This window comes from Megascapheus bottae, chromosome 22 (assembly GCF_031878675.1).
Source record: "Megascapheus bottae isolate mThoBot1 chromosome 22, mThoBot2.hap1, whole genome shotgun sequence".
Taxonomy (NCBI): domain Eukaryota; kingdom Metazoa; phylum Chordata; class Mammalia; order Rodentia; family Geomyidae; genus Megascapheus; species Megascapheus bottae.
The window spans coordinates 15,803,339-15,819,077 of NC_143530.1; the positions used below are offsets into that span (position 1 = coordinate 15,803,339).

A 15,739-nucleotide genomic window follows, 5' to 3' on the forward strand; every position below is an offset into this window, starting at 1 on the left:
AGGACGTCTTTGAGGAGTTCATCCATTTAAATAGTACTAATGTTTTCAGTGATTTTTTCCCTCTGTTCTTGGCTTTTGTGATTTTGTTGATTTCTAACAAAAGAGAAAGCATTGTTCCTTTATTCAAAAAGATTAAAAGTCCATATTATTGGTCAATTCAAAATCACATGGCCTTCCGGGAATCCTCACATGCACTCTGCTCGTTTGGTCTAAGTCAAGTTCATTTCTGCCTACCAATGCCATACAAGTCACAGGATTTAGCCTTTTCACTTGTATTGTCTGTTCTAGAAACATATGTTCTGGCCTTTTACTTAAGGATTTGCCTGTGTTTTATGATTAAATAATCAGGGATCTCAACAGAAGTTTTTCCATTCAGAATCAAAGTCTTTAATGATTTTTACATCCACATATACTTGCAAAGATCCATCGTATGTATTCTTCCAAAACTGTTTTAAACATGTAGTTTGACTCAAATCAAGCAGGCCTTAAGCTAAGTAAGTGTACATTTTTCTCTAGAAACTCACATTGTCAGCTACATTTCATATCCAATTCTATTTTTCAATCCATGCCTTTATTTCTATGAATACTTTCTCATTATTATATAGATTCTCATTAATATAGATGAGATGATATTTTAGTCAACAGATAAAGTATAACAAAGGGTTTCAGAAATCAGAAATAATTGTATATAGATCATATAGTTTTATATATAACTCTGTAGTTATATATAATTTTATAATTATATATTATATAGTTACATGATTTATATACATAATTTTATGCAGTGTAGAAAGACATGCAATACAATTAGAGATTAGATTTAAAGTGTAAGGGGTATTATCTACAGTAGAAAATCACTGAAAAACCTAAAAAATTGAACATGGCTCCCATGTACTTGTATATATGAGAGGTAATATTTTAGACACACAGAAAAAAGATAATTTGAATATATAATGTTTAATGGTTTTCTCCAAAAGGAACAAATATAATGCACTGAAAGCAGTTGTGTTTTTCTAGCACAGGCATAATTTTTTTTATTTTTTTGCAAAATCTAGACTATGCCATTGCTGTGTCTTGTTGAATATGTATAATGCATTTCAAACTCAATACATTCAAGAACCAAACACTACTCCCACTTCTGCACAAAACCTTCATCTCAAGCTGTTTTTTTCTTTTTTGTTCCAGTTGTGGGGCCTGAGCACTGTCCTTGGACTTTTCTCAAGACTAGTGCTCTACCACTTGAGCCACAGCACCACTTCCAGCTTTTTTCTATATATGTGATACCGAGGAATCGAACCCAGCTCTTCATGCATGCTAGGCAAGCACTCTACCACTAGGCCAAACTCCCAGCCCCCATCTCAAACTGTTTTAATACAAATAAGAAACTATGAATCATATCTCAGTTAGACCAATGATTCCTATTATCAATTTCCGGTCTGTCCCTTTCTTTTCATTTCTATATTTCTAATACTATTCTTTACATTACTATTTATATACTACTCCACATTGTCAAAAGAGTTTATAATTATTTTCATAAATTTATCTGTTCTCTGTGTATACTAAATCTTAAAGTCTACTCCACTATTCCTGAAAGCATAACTTCAAAAACTACAAACTGAATTTCCCATTGAGATATATAAAATTCATTTGGCATTTCTGTATTGTTAAATATTTAAATTATTTGACTTGTCCACTATAAATAATACATAAAGAATTCAACACACACGAATCCAGCTCAAAATGTCAGCCTATGTTCTTAAAAATTCTATTTCTGGCTCAATTTATACATTTCTTAGAAAACCTAAACATTAATACACAGTGTCAAATGGCACTGCAAAAATTGTGTAGCATTCCACATTTGCACAGCCTCTGTATATAGCACATGAGAGTTCATGGCCCTTTCCTAACTCTGAGTTATCTTATAAGACATTTGCCAACTTGAGTACAGAAATATTATCTGGTTCTGTTTTATTACTTAGAGTACTTTAAAGAGTATTTATTTTTCACATGTGGAAAATAAATGATCATAAACATTTAATTTTCCCCTTCCATACACACACACTTTCTAGATGAATGATGGAGTATATTTACTTGCCCTATTGTATGCACACTTGGTTGCTTAATTTGTTTTCCCAACAAAGTATAAACAAAAAACGTGTGGGTGATGAACTTAAAATCTGTGTTCTCTCTCTCTCTACCAGTCAAAATGATGTAAGAGACTTCCTAGGGACTCTGAGCCAGATTGATAACAATGTAGAGCTCTACATTGATAGACAAGTAGCATCAGTGAAAAGTAAACTTTGATTATTTCAAGCAGCTGGAAGTTCAGAAGTTTTTATTAATGAGGTCTAACATAGCGTGTACTCCTAATTATAGAAAGTTGTAAGACTAGTGGGATTCTCATGTTAATGAAATACAGAGTAAGAGACACCACATAAGGATCAGGTGCCTGGTATTAAAAATGAAAGCCAGTGGGTACTAGTGGCTCACCTATAATCTGAGCTACTCCAGAGGCTGTGTGCTAGAGATAGTGGCTCAAAGTCAGCCTTGGCAGGAAAGTCCATAAGATCCTTAATCTCCAGCGAATCATCAAAAGGCTGGAAGTGATGGGCCAGGAGTATAGCCTAGAGGTAGAGTGCTTGCCTAGAACGCACAAAGACCTGGTTTGATTCCTCAGTCCAACATACATAAAGAAAGCCAGGAGTGTTGCTGTGGCTCAAGTGGTAGAGCCCAAGGACAGTGCCAAGGTCCTGAGTTCAAGCTTTTGCTATGAATGTGGTACCGAGAAATCAAACCCCTGGTCTCTGTGCATGCTAGGCAAGCACTGTATTACTAGACCAAAATCCCAGCCCTCCCTAAAGATTTTTAATAACAACTATCTACCTGGAATTTGCATTTGCTAGGTATTCAAATTAATTTAGATATAATTGAAAGCATATAGGAGAATATGTGTATAGGTTGTATGCAAATGTGCTATTTTATATACGGAATTAAGACTTTCTGGATTTCCCTAACTAGGGCCCTAGAATCAATTTCCCCATAAATAAATCCTACTTAAAGTTAATGTTCAATGTCATGCCTCTCTGAAATAGAAAAAAAAATTAGCATTTATCTGAAGCCACGAAAGACCCAAAGCAATGTGGACCAAGAACAGAGCTAGAGTATCAAACACCTGGCTTCAAAATATGCTGACAAGTACAGGATGCAATAAAGCATGATAAATATAAACAGATACAAAAGCCAAATGGAAAAACCAGAAATAAGTTCACACGCAATCAAATAACTTTTGATCATCTTGACAAGAGTGTACATATGAGCAAGAACATATTCCTTTAAAACGTGGTACTGGAAAAACTAGATATGTGCAGATACATGAATGATACTGGATCCACTGCTCCTCTCATAAACAAAAATCAATACAAAATGCATTAAAGTCTTAAACAACAACAACCAAAAGAAATTCTAAAAGTACTAGAAGAAAACACAGGAGAAATACTCTGTGACACTGATCTCAGCACTGGACCATGATGTAAAAGCATAGGCAACAAACAAACAAAAAATAGGTCATATATAAAGTGTCCACACAGCAAAGAAATAATCAGCAAAGTGAACAGACTGTCGACAAAGTGAGAAAAAGAATTTGCCATCTGTTTGTCCAATAAAGAAATAGTAGCTACCTGGTCCCTTACATCTAGTAATAAGTTACTTGGTGGTTAGAAAAGTCATAGCTATTAAGGAAAGATAGAGTTAGTGCTCTACTTCATGAAAGGTGATGATTGTTTAAAATCGTGTTAGGGAAAATAGCTAGAAAATATTTTGAATATCTTTATCATAAATAAATGATAAACTAGATGATAGATAATTATTCTTAGCTAATCAACACACAGTATATATTACATATTCAAACACCACACTGTACAAATTATATATAATATATTGTATATAAAATATATAATATAATATAATATATAATAAGAATAAGTGAAATATTTGCATTTCTACATAGATAAATAAGTAAAATATAAAGTGGTCAGTGGCAGGAAATTGAAATCATTTAAAAACACATCAAACAATAGGAGACATTTGCTTCCAGTACAATTCAATACATAACTAATTGTACTTTTCATAAATAACTCTGTCCCAAGGAACATTCTCTGTTAATTCAATTGAGACAAACATATATAATGGTCTGTTAGAAACCATTCCCAAGCGATTTTAGAAATAGCATACAAATATAAAACACAAAAAAGAATTACACGTATTTTCTAGTATGGCCTTCAAATATCATGTCTTTTCTTTTTGAAACCCTTCATCACCTGAAAACAAGTAAGTTTTTAAGCTAATTCTTAAATATTATACTCATCTACATGTTTAGGCTTCTTAGTTCACATATGAAAAATTGTAATAAATTTCTTCCTATATGCTTGAAGAATAATTATGAAAAATGGAAAGTAAAGTGATTAGTTTTATAGATTGTACATTTTTTCACTGACTTTCCTTGTTGTCTTTAGTAGTACAAATGAATTACCCTTTACCAGAGCAGTTTATGAATACAGTGAGTCTTGATCAGTGTCATCTCTTTTCAGCATTTTCACCTGTCCCACCTCTACCCACCCTTTCCCTCACTCTTCTTAATTTTGTAGGATATACACTTTTTGACTACATTCTCCCCCTCTTCTCTTTATCTACCCTTTACCCCTTGACCCCACTCCATCCCTTTATTTTGGTGTTTATTTTGTTGAACTTTGCCTTTGCCTTTCTAAAGAATTACACTGAGTTCTCACTTGAGTCTACTGGATTTCAGTTAATACATTTGTGCACACTTGCCCAGCACCCACTGTATTTACTTATGAACATCCTTAAGAAAGGCTCTACTGTGCAGATCATGGCTTAGGATGAATGTGAAAGACGGAGAACATTTCATTTCGAAGGATCTTTTCTAAACTTAGAAAATAACTACTTCAGTGGCTTGTTGAACAAGCTTATTTCTTTTCATGACATATTCTCTTTTTGATCTCTCACAACAGGAAAATCACCTAAATTTAATACTTTTATTTACAATCATGAATCAGAGCAGGCTCCATTTGATAAAATGGAATAAAAGCTCCCACTGGACAAGAGTAGCATTGTGACTTTCGTAAGATAAGCAAGGGAATAAAGCAATATACCAGATCAAACCAAATTAGTCACTGAATGCCATACAAACTAAAGTTTTGAAAAGCAGACAGATCCTCAAACAGATCAGCAGTTGTTAAAATGAGAGTTTAATGTCCACCTGAGTTGGCAGAATAAGAAAATCCTCTTTGGTTTTTACATTATAAAACCACCACCATCATCATCATCACCTTATACAGACTGACTTTAACCAGTTGTCTTTCAAACGTCCTGTTTCCTCCTTTATGTTACAGAATGGATGGTTCATTATTGTTATCCAGTAAACATTATTGAATAAAGTCTATACTGATTCATAAACTGCATAGAAAGCTATAGAGCTATAACTAAATATGTTATCATTTAATCTTTGAACAGGAGTGACGATCGTTCTCAAGAAAAAGCTACAAGTAACCCAGTAAATAATAAGGAACATAATTTAAAAACATAATAATTTAATGAAATTGTTGAAAGAATAATTTACTGATCACAGCCATTAATGGTAAGTATAAATAATTATGAAGAGTTCGTAGAGGACAGTCTAGAATTGCTCTAAAATTTTGAAAGATAGCTGGGTGCTGTTGGTTCAGCTAGTCAGGAAGCTGAGATCTCAGGGTCACAGCTCAAAGCCAGTCTGGGCAAAAAAGACCCCATGAGACTCTATCTCCAATTAACCACCAGAAAACCCAAAGTGGTGCTGGGGCTCAAGTAGTAGAGCACTAGCCTCTAGCTGAAGAACTCAAGAACAACGCACAGGCCCAGAGTTCAAGCCCTATGACTGACCAAACAAACAAAAAACAAATGAATAGGCAATAGATGTCATAGATCAAATATAAAATAATGTGGGGAGATTTGGGATACCTAAATATTTATTTTTGCAATTTAATTCATGTCATGATTATTTCATATCCCAACTGCAACATAGAATTTTTACCATATAAACAGGCTGATAAATATCTAAACATTTGCTACAATAACATCTTGAATAATATAAACTAAGTTGTATGCCTATCATACACAAAACTCTGGGTTCTCTTCCTAGCACTATAAAAAAAAAGTTAAGTCCAATAGATCAGTCATGCTCATTCAGAAAACATGATTAGAGATGTTTTCTGTTTTTTAATCTTGAAACTAGTCTAAACTTTTAGGCTGGATATCTTATTACTTCCTATAAGGCATTCACAACTATTTGCTATTTATAAATTTCTCAGTCAGTATCAGGATATAGGAATGAGTGATTACAGTGAAATATACAGAATGAATTTTATTTATCGTAAGTTTTGAGCAGGTATTAAGAATACAAACCTTTATGGAGATATTTGACAGAGTTGCTAGGATTCTTTCGGATCATTACGGTTATTGGACACTTCTGTCTAGGATATTGTACAATCAAACATGCACTGATATTGTACAATCACACAATTGCACTGAGTCACTTTGTGTGGCATGTAACAGCATAGTTTTGAACATTCAGTGAAAAAAATATCAAAATGTGCTTAGAAACCATAATAATTGAACTGGCTTACAGTGTCAATTAAAATTTTGTCTCTGAATGCTATCTTTACTTTCCATCCAAGATGTGGCTTTCATGAAGCACTTCACCATTAAAGGGTTTGTACAATATTTTTAAAACCTCATTATTTAATATGATTGCCTCTTTCTTGCTGAAAAACAAAGGAATATGTATGTCCTTAAAATGTAAACTAGCTTGTCGATCTGAAAAACTCTGAACTGAGATACTGGTTTATCCAATTACCTTGTTATCTAGTTACCTGGAGTTCACAATTGCAGGCTTAATTGTACATGGTCAGTGGTCATAATACTGCCAACTCCTGTTTAAAAAATAACTAAGTAAAATAAAATTCCTATAAGTTATATGAATTTATTCAACTTCAATATATAAAATCAAATACTCAAACTAAGTAATCATGCAAGAAAAAAATTACATGGAAGTTAAATCTTTGAGCTTGGAAAACCTTCTGATTGTTTTCAACTGCCTCTATTTGTAAGGGAGTAAAATGCTAGTTGAAAGTTTTCTGAATATTTGTTCAGTTCCAAATAGCTTAGTAGATTAAGAACAAAGAATGTTTAATTCCCTATGCATGTAATTATTGCACTGAGTGACTGAAATTGGACAGTATTTTTTTTGAAATTTAATTTTATTGTCAGGGTGATGTCAGAGGTTACAGTTACATATATAAGATAGTGAGTACATTTCTTCTCAAACATTGTTACCCCCTATACAGTATTTTCTCTTTTTTGTATTGATCACACAATTATTAAAGCACAATTATTCCCAAATTTTAGGAGATATTTCATTACTGTTCCATTTCTTTTTTATTTTATTTTATTGTTGGGGTGATGTATAGAGGCTACACAGTATTTTCTTAAAATGTTTTTAATACCTTCGTGGTTTCTTCTGTGTCTCCTCAATAATTTAACAGTACAATAGTCAACATGCATGGCACACCTATTCCGTAAAATGCCTGAGTATATGAAGTAATATTTGGGCTGGGAACGTGGCTTCATGGTAGAGTGCTTGCCTAGCATGCATCAAGCCCTGGGTTCAATTCCTTTGTACCTTATAAACAGAAAAGGTAAGAAGTGGTGCTGTGGCTCAATTGGTAGAATGCTAGCCTTAAGCAAAAGAAGCTCAGGGACAGTCCCCAGGTGCTGAGTTCAAGCCCCAGGACTGGCAGGTAAGAGAGAGAGAGAGAGCGAGAGAGAGAGAGAGAGAGAGAGAGAGAGAGAGAGAGAGAGAGAGAGAGAGAGAGAGAGAGAGAGAGAGAGAGAGGGAGAGGGAGAGGGAGAGGGAGAGGGAGAGGGAGAGGGAGAGGCAGAGGGAGAGGGAGGGAGGGAGGGAGGGAGGGAGGGAGACGGAGAGGGACAGGGAGAGGGAGAGGGAGAGGGAGAGAGAGAGATCAACTGCTTATCGTCCTAATTTTTATAAAGTCCAAGTTTGCAAAACATTTTTGCCAGTTTTCAAAGTCCAGTAACTTCTTTTCATTCAATCTCAAACAAAATATCATGTCAATAGATTTATTATACAGAGGAATAAATTTCACTGCAGAGTATCGATGCTATTTGTTGAAGGCAGCAGATTTTAATTGCTAGTATCTCAAAAAGACATGAGATGGGGCCAGGAGTTTGGCCTAGTGGTGGAGTGATTGCCTAGCATGCAGGAAGACCCGGGTTCAATTCCTCGGTACCACATACATAGAAAAAAAAAAGCCAGAAGTGGTGCTGAGGTTCAAGTGGTAGAGCTCTAGCCTTGAGAAAGTCCAAGGACAAGGTTCATGCCCTGAGCTCAAGCCAGGACTGGCAAAAAAAAAAGAAATGAGATGACTTCGTGCAAGACCACTGATACTATTTCCCAGAGAGTCATGACAGTCTATCTTCCATCCTTGGATAAGAAATACATAATAGCGTATCACTGTCCCTCATAACTTCTTCTTCTTTCCACTTCTGTACCACAGGAAAAGCAAAAAGCAAAGATGGCATTCATTAATGAAAGTCATCCTCAGGAGTTCATTCTGTTAGGTTTTGCTGACCTGCCTTGGCTAGAACTTCCCTTATTTGCAATTCTTCTGGTAACATACCCTGTCGCCATGATGGGAAACGTCGCCATCATCCTGGTGTCCAGGTTAGACCCCCGGCTCCACAGCCCCATGTATTTCTTCCTCACCAACCTCTCCTTTCTGGACATGTGCTACACCACCAGCATCGTCCCTCAGATGCTCTTCAACCTGGGAAGTTCTAGGAAAACCATTAGTTACATGGGGTGTGCACTTCAGCTTTACTTATTCAGCACAATGGGAGCCACAGAATGTCTTCTGCTGGCCATTATGTCCTTTGATCGCTACGTGGCCATCTGCAGACCTCTGCATTACACCCTCATCATGAACCAGCGCCTCTGCATCCTATTCGTGTCCATTATGTGGCTGTGTGGATTGACCTATGCTGTATCAGAAGCCACTCTTACATTACAGTTGCCCCTGTGTGGCATCAATCAACTGGATCACTTGTTGTGTGAGATTCCAGTTCTGATCAAGACTGCCTGTGGGGAAAAGGAGGCCAATGAGCTTGCGCTGTCTGTGGCATGCATTTTTATAATAGCCGTTCCTCTATGCTTAATTCTTGCCTCCTATGCTACTATTGGGCGTGCTATTTTGAAGATCAAGTCTTCGGAAGGAAGGAAGAAAGCTTTTGGTACATGCTCCACTCACCTCATTATAGTTTCCTTATTTTATGGCCCAGCCATTAGCATGTATCTTCAGCCCCCATCTTCCATCTCAAGGGACCAACCCAAATTTATGGCTCTTTTCTATGGAGTCGTCATTCCTACACTCAACCCCTTTATCTACACCCTGAGGAATAAGGATGTGAAAGAGGCCTTAGGTAACCTGGTGAAAAGCATCTTTAGTTCCAAATGACAGCTCGTAAACATTCAGTGACCTCATCTGGACTTCCTTCATGACTCATTTTTGTTTCATAATCTAATCTCATGTAGCATATTTTCTGAAAAATGTGGAATATTTCTAATAATCATTTAAGGATGGTGTTCAGATAATAAGCAACAAAATGGGATCACTTTTGTGGAAATATGTGAACATAGTTCTGTTCTGGCTCTTCTTGCTCAAGTAGTGATTAAGTTTCACCTTCGAAAGCACATCATTCACAAAAACATTGGTTGACATTTGTATACAAAGACAAAAACAAACTGCAGGCCGATTGATGCTAGAATGCAAAGAATCATGAATTTCATACATTATCTTCAATTACCTGTCTAGTACTTTTCAAAGAAGACATTACGATTCCTTAACACTTGTTTCCATTTCCTGAAACATTATAATTCTTGCTTAATGAATGAATATGGTGTCTTTATGCTTACATAATATATACTGAAATATTAAAATCAGTTGAATAAACAGGATGAATTGAATATTTTAACACTTCTTTAAAATATCATAAGGATGAGCCCTCCAAATTAGTGAGAATGATGGGAAATATTTCTGCGCATGAATTTGAACAGGCAGAATGCATTTTGATCCAAAAAGATCAGTACTAGAAAGAAAGTATGGTTCTGGAAAGAAAAGCAGCTTGCTTACTTTAGTGAGTAAATTGAGTAACTATTTTTATTTAAATTTGGGGGTTCAAACAACACACTACACTGTAATCATTGATTAAAAGTACTAAGATTCAAAAAAAAATAAAAGTACTAAGATTCAATGTAAGAACTAAAACACCACTTTATTTTTGTGCTACTCCAAAATCCTTACGTCAAGCCTTAACTTCCAACACAATTGCATTAAGAGAGAAATATACAGGAGATGATTATTTCATGAGGACTCCTCACTTATAAATGGGATGAAGGTCCTTATGAATGTGGGTTGACACAGTGTTTCCTTGCATGTCCCTCTACCATCTACCAAGTGAAATCACAGTGCTCTGGGCCTCAGAAAGATGCAGCAGTGAGTTACCATATAGGAGTTGAGACTGGATCCTTATCTAGAACTGTACAAAGTAAGTTGCATATACATTAATCAGTTTCTGTTATTTTGTTACAGCAGAACAAATGGACTAAGAAGATTAAAAATGTAAACAAATATTGTACAAAATTGGCTATAAATTATTGGAGCAAAAATTATGGAGTTTGAAGTTAGATGGTGTGAAGTTCTTGTGTTTAGAATTCCACATACACATAGTTAAGAAATGAGCACTAAGTTTGATACAGGTAGTGCACACCTGCAATCCTGGATACTTGTGAAGCCAGGAACAATAATATTGCCATTAGAAGCTTGCTAAGGCAGAAAAAATTAATCTCTAGTAATGAAAATAGTAAATATGTAGATTGGTAGATAGATGCTATATACATACATACTTATATATATACATAGGAACGTGCATACAGGTGGAAGCCATAATATTCTAAACCTCATTTTTTCATAGTTGCACCAACAGTTACAAGGCTACTAGTTCATCATCCTATTCTGAGAGGATGTAAATAAATGTAAACCAGGACTGTAATCAGCATGATTGCTATTAATTCAATGTATTTTCAAACTGTGGTATTCAGAATTCTAATACCCTGGTGGAACCCAAGAGGCCACAAGAGCATAAATATTGAGTAGAGAAGCACTAGATTAGTGGAACAAATACATGTTGAATTTTGCATGAAGAAAGGATAGTAAATAGAAATAGATAAATATCATAACTTGGAAAGGAAATACTTTATCAATATTACTATTTCAGTATGTATTTTGACTAAATGCTCAGATTTTTATCTGAACAGATTTAAGTTATTTAAGTCACATAAACACAAAATGCAACTTGAATGTGCCATGAATATTCAATAAGTCATTTAAGAATGTATTCATCATCTAAAGTCCAAACTTCCTTATATTTGTTAAGATTTTAACCTCACATAAATTTTTTTACTATTTGAAGGCAGTGAAAAATACTTTAAATTTCTAGGTATGTTAAGGACTAAACATCATCATACCAAGATTTAACTATTTTACAAACCTAGGGAGCTAATGCTCCCTTTAGAATCACTTTATTTCACACACACTATCCATTACTCTTCATTTTGTAACACCACACCTCCCATAGAACAGCCATCAAATTGGATATGAACCACATTATGTTGGTATTTACATTTCCTTAACCCTTCCATATTGATTTGCTTTCAATAGACTCTACCAGTTTTACACTTTTGTAAGTTCTACTTGATCATGAACTATAGAATGCAAAAAAGCTCTAAAACACACTCAGGAATATGTTTTGGGGACATTCAGTATATATAATTCTCCAAAATTGAGAATTAAACATATTTTCTAGGGGCAGATACAAATCTTCTGTTATATATAGAAACCTTATAACAGAATATGACTCACTCCCTCTGTGTGTGTGTGTGTGTGTGTGTGTGTGTGTGTGTCCTTCTGAGAGAACATTGTAATAAAGAACAGTATAAGCCGGGTGTGTGGCTCAGGCCTATAATCCTAGCTACTCAGAAGGCTGAGATCTGAGATCGAGGTTTAAAGCCAGGGCAGGCACTAAAATCTGTGAAACTCTTATCTCCAATTAACCACCCAAAAACCGGAAGTGGCACTGTGGTTCGAGGGTTAGGGTGACAGCCTTGAGCTGAAGAGCTTAGGGACAACGCCCAAGCCCAGAGTTCAAGTCCCATGATTGACAAAAAAAAAAAAAAGAACAGGTATAAGAAAGACCATTCATAAATATTATAAAGCTGGCATGAGTTAGTGATTGTTTCACACACTTGGTATTCAAAATCTTACATAAACTTTTAAGAACCCTTGAAGACACATATTATCCAGTGTTGAGGAACAATGAAGTTGTGCTTCACTGATTATTTTTCTTCCTTTCTGTGCATTAACAAATATAAATGGGATAAATATAAATGGGCTAATGTGATTTACTATAGTAAATCATTTCCAATCAACCAGCAAAGTGCTATAAGTGGAGCTATAGCACAGAAGCTCAGAGACAGAGTCCAGGCCCTGAGTTTGAATCTCAAACTGGCACGTATACAACAAAAGTACTTAGTCTAATATATCATACTATGAGAATTAATGAAAACAAACTATTCAGAGACTTCTGATTCTATTTATTCGAATTAATTCATGTTTTATTTTGTACTGTTTGTGTATTTATTTACCTCTTTGTTTATTATTATTGTCTTGCTTTAAAATAAAAATTTAGGGGCTAGGAATGTTGCTTAGTGGTAGAATGCTTGCCTAGCATGCATGAAGCCCTGGGTTTGATTTCTCAGTACCACATAAAACAGAAAAAGTCAGAAGTGGTGCTGTGGCTCAAGTGGTAGATTGCTAGCCTTGAGCAAAAGAAGCTCAAGGACAATGCCCAGGCCCGGAGTTCAAACCCAAGAACTGGAAAAAAATCAAAATTTTGTGTTTCGTGAAATTAAATGCACTTGTTCCACTCCATTTAACATGAGATTTGCTCTGATCCTCTAACCATTAAGTAACTAATTGTACAGAAATGTTTTCATTAACACCATTTTCCCATGGAATTCTCTCCGCTGCCTCCTCTGGGATAAAGATACATGAATGGCCTATGTGAAATAATGCCCAAGAGATCTCAAGAAAATTCATACTAATAATGTGCCATAAAGCATTCTTGCTGTCTTCTACTGTTGTCTTGCTAACCTCCTACCCACCACAGCTACTGTATTAACTGAAACACTAATGGTTCTGAAGCCAATTCTTAAAGATGCATCTGTGGACCGTAGTTTCTTGAACTGAAAAATTCAAGCATATTCCTTTGGTTCCTTTTTACTGAAGAACCTTTATAAAATAAGGTAAGAAAAAAACACTTGTTTTTAAAGCTTAAACATTTTGAGGAAGGTATGATTAAGTGTAGATCAATGTCTTATACAAATACACACATAAAATTTTTTTTAATTCACCAAGTGTGCACTAAACTTTGGAAATATCAACTTAGTGGCTTTGAGAATGCCATGAAATAGAGAAGATCAAAACTGCCCGGTGGCCAGAAGAATATAATCTGACACCCTTTACAACTAAGTGACTTACAGAGAAAGGAAGCAATGTTTCAATGGTAATTGGTAGAGTTGATGATATATAGAGGATTTATACTTACATGAATCAGGAAATGAGTGATGAGTACAATTCTTTTTGAACTGTGTCTCCTCTTCTGTCACTCTCTCCAAGTTTTTCCTTCCTGTTCCCACCCACAAGACATCCAGGTCGTTTTCCAGATAGTGTCTAGTGAACAACATTGATGTAGTTGTTCATTCTTGTTCCACTTTCTATGTGCCCTCTCTTACCCTCTCAAATACAAACTGACAAACAAGACAAAAGCAAAAGAAAGCAAGAACAGCAACAAAGGCAACTAAAAAATGTCTCATTTCCATTTCTTGGAGTTCATTTTATAGAATATTATTTTATATGATCATTTGCACACAGCTTTTGAGCCTTTGTTCACCCCTCCTATGCATATTCTCCTTTGGTCTCAAGTGTGTGACTATCTAGAGTCCTATATAATTTATCATGCTCCAGTGTATATGTGTATATATATATATATATATATATACATTTAAACCATTCTCTGTGTTTTCTTGTAGATTTATAAGCACATTCTAGTTACCACAAATGAGGGAAACCAGACAGCCCATGTTTCTTTGGCTCTGGCTTACTTCATTTAATATAATTTTTCCAAGTCTTTCTATGTCCTTACAAATGGTACAATATCATCCTTTCTGATAGATGAGTACAATGCTTTTGTGTATATGCACCATATTCTATTTTATTTCTTTCTTTTTTATTGTTGGGATAATATATAGAGGGGTTACAGTTACATTCGTCAGGTCTACCATATTTTCTTGATCCATCCATCCACTAAAGGACATCTGTGTTGATTCCATATCTTGGCTCTAGTAAACAATTCGGCGATGCACATGGTTGTGCTAGTGGCTTTAGTATGGACTGGTTTATGGTCCATTGGATAAATGCCCAAATGGTGCTGGCAAAAATGCAGAAAACTGAAGCTAGATACTCATATATCATCTTGCACCAGAATCAACTCTAAATGGATCAAAGACTTCAATGTAAGGCCAGATACTGTGAAAATATTGTAGGAAGGGGTAGGGGAATCCCTAGGCCTTCTAGGCATGGAGCAAAACTTCCTAAATCACGATCCAGAATCATAACAAATCAAAAAAAGACTAGACAAAAAGGACTGCATCAAACTGAAGAACTTCTGAGTGGCAAAGGACAGAACTAGCAAGATAAATAGAAAATGGGATGTAGGTAGCTCAGTGATAAGAGTACTTGCCTAGCATATGTGAAGTCCTGAGTTTGATTTTTAGCAACAAGGAAAAAAAGATAACTAGGAAGAACAGAATGGGAGAGAATCTGCATTAGCTATGCAACAGATGACAAGGGCCTCATATCTAAAATATCCAGGATATGGAAACAAGAAGTTTATCATTGTGATTGTTGCTCTTAATGTTATTTCTTTCCTCTTTTATTCCCCTTATGGTTTATCTCGTGTTGTTACTGTATCCAACTTTGGTACCTGGTATAGTGTTAAGCCATTCTCAGGAGGCCATCTCTACTATGCCAAAGGCCTAGAGACAGAAAACCATAGCATCCTTTTAACTATCCCTTGGCTGGTTTTTGTAGCAATAAAAAGGAAAATAAGGGGCCAGGATTTTGGCTTAGTGGTAGAGTGCTTGCCTAGCATGCACAAAGACACGGGTTCAATTCCTCGGTACCACATATATAGAAAAAAAGCCAGAAGTGGTGCTGAGGTTCAAGTGATGGAGTTCTAGCCTTGAGAAAGTCCAAGGACTGTGCTCAGGCCCTGAGCTCAAGCACAGGACTGGCAAAAAAAAAGGAAAATAATTGTTTTTTGGGAGTTTCCAAAGTATGTTCACATGGACTTTTCATTCAATCTTCAATAAAAACTAAAGCAATTATCCACTGCCAGGCTTGTTGAAAAGAAGAAATTCACCCTAGAATGAATAGTAATTGGCATACATAAATCATATTAGTAATAGTAGCCCCACATATTTTTGGATCCCTTC

At 35.4% G+C, this 15,739-nt stretch overlaps 1 protein-coding gene across 1 annotated transcript; it reads left to right on the plus strand.

Moving 5' to 3' along the window:
• Nucleotides 1–8,645: 8,645 nt before the first annotated feature.
• LOC150048065 (olfactory receptor 2B6-like) lies at nucleotides 8,646–9,618 on the plus strand. Its single transcript, XM_090355371.1, has one exon. It carries the CDS (start codon nucleotides 8,646–8,648, stop codon nucleotides 9,582–9,584), a length of 939 nt encoding a protein of 312 aa, XP_090211497.1. The 3' UTR covers nucleotides 9,585–9,618.
• The last annotated feature ends 6,121 nt before the right edge of the window (nucleotides 9,619–15,739 follow it).

Bases quoted from the DNA above. Each gene is read 5' to 3' on its own strand.
- LOC150048065 (XM_090355371.1), top strand. From the start codon at position 8,646: ATGGCATTCATTAATGAAAGTCATCCTCAGGAGTTCATTCTGTTAGGT.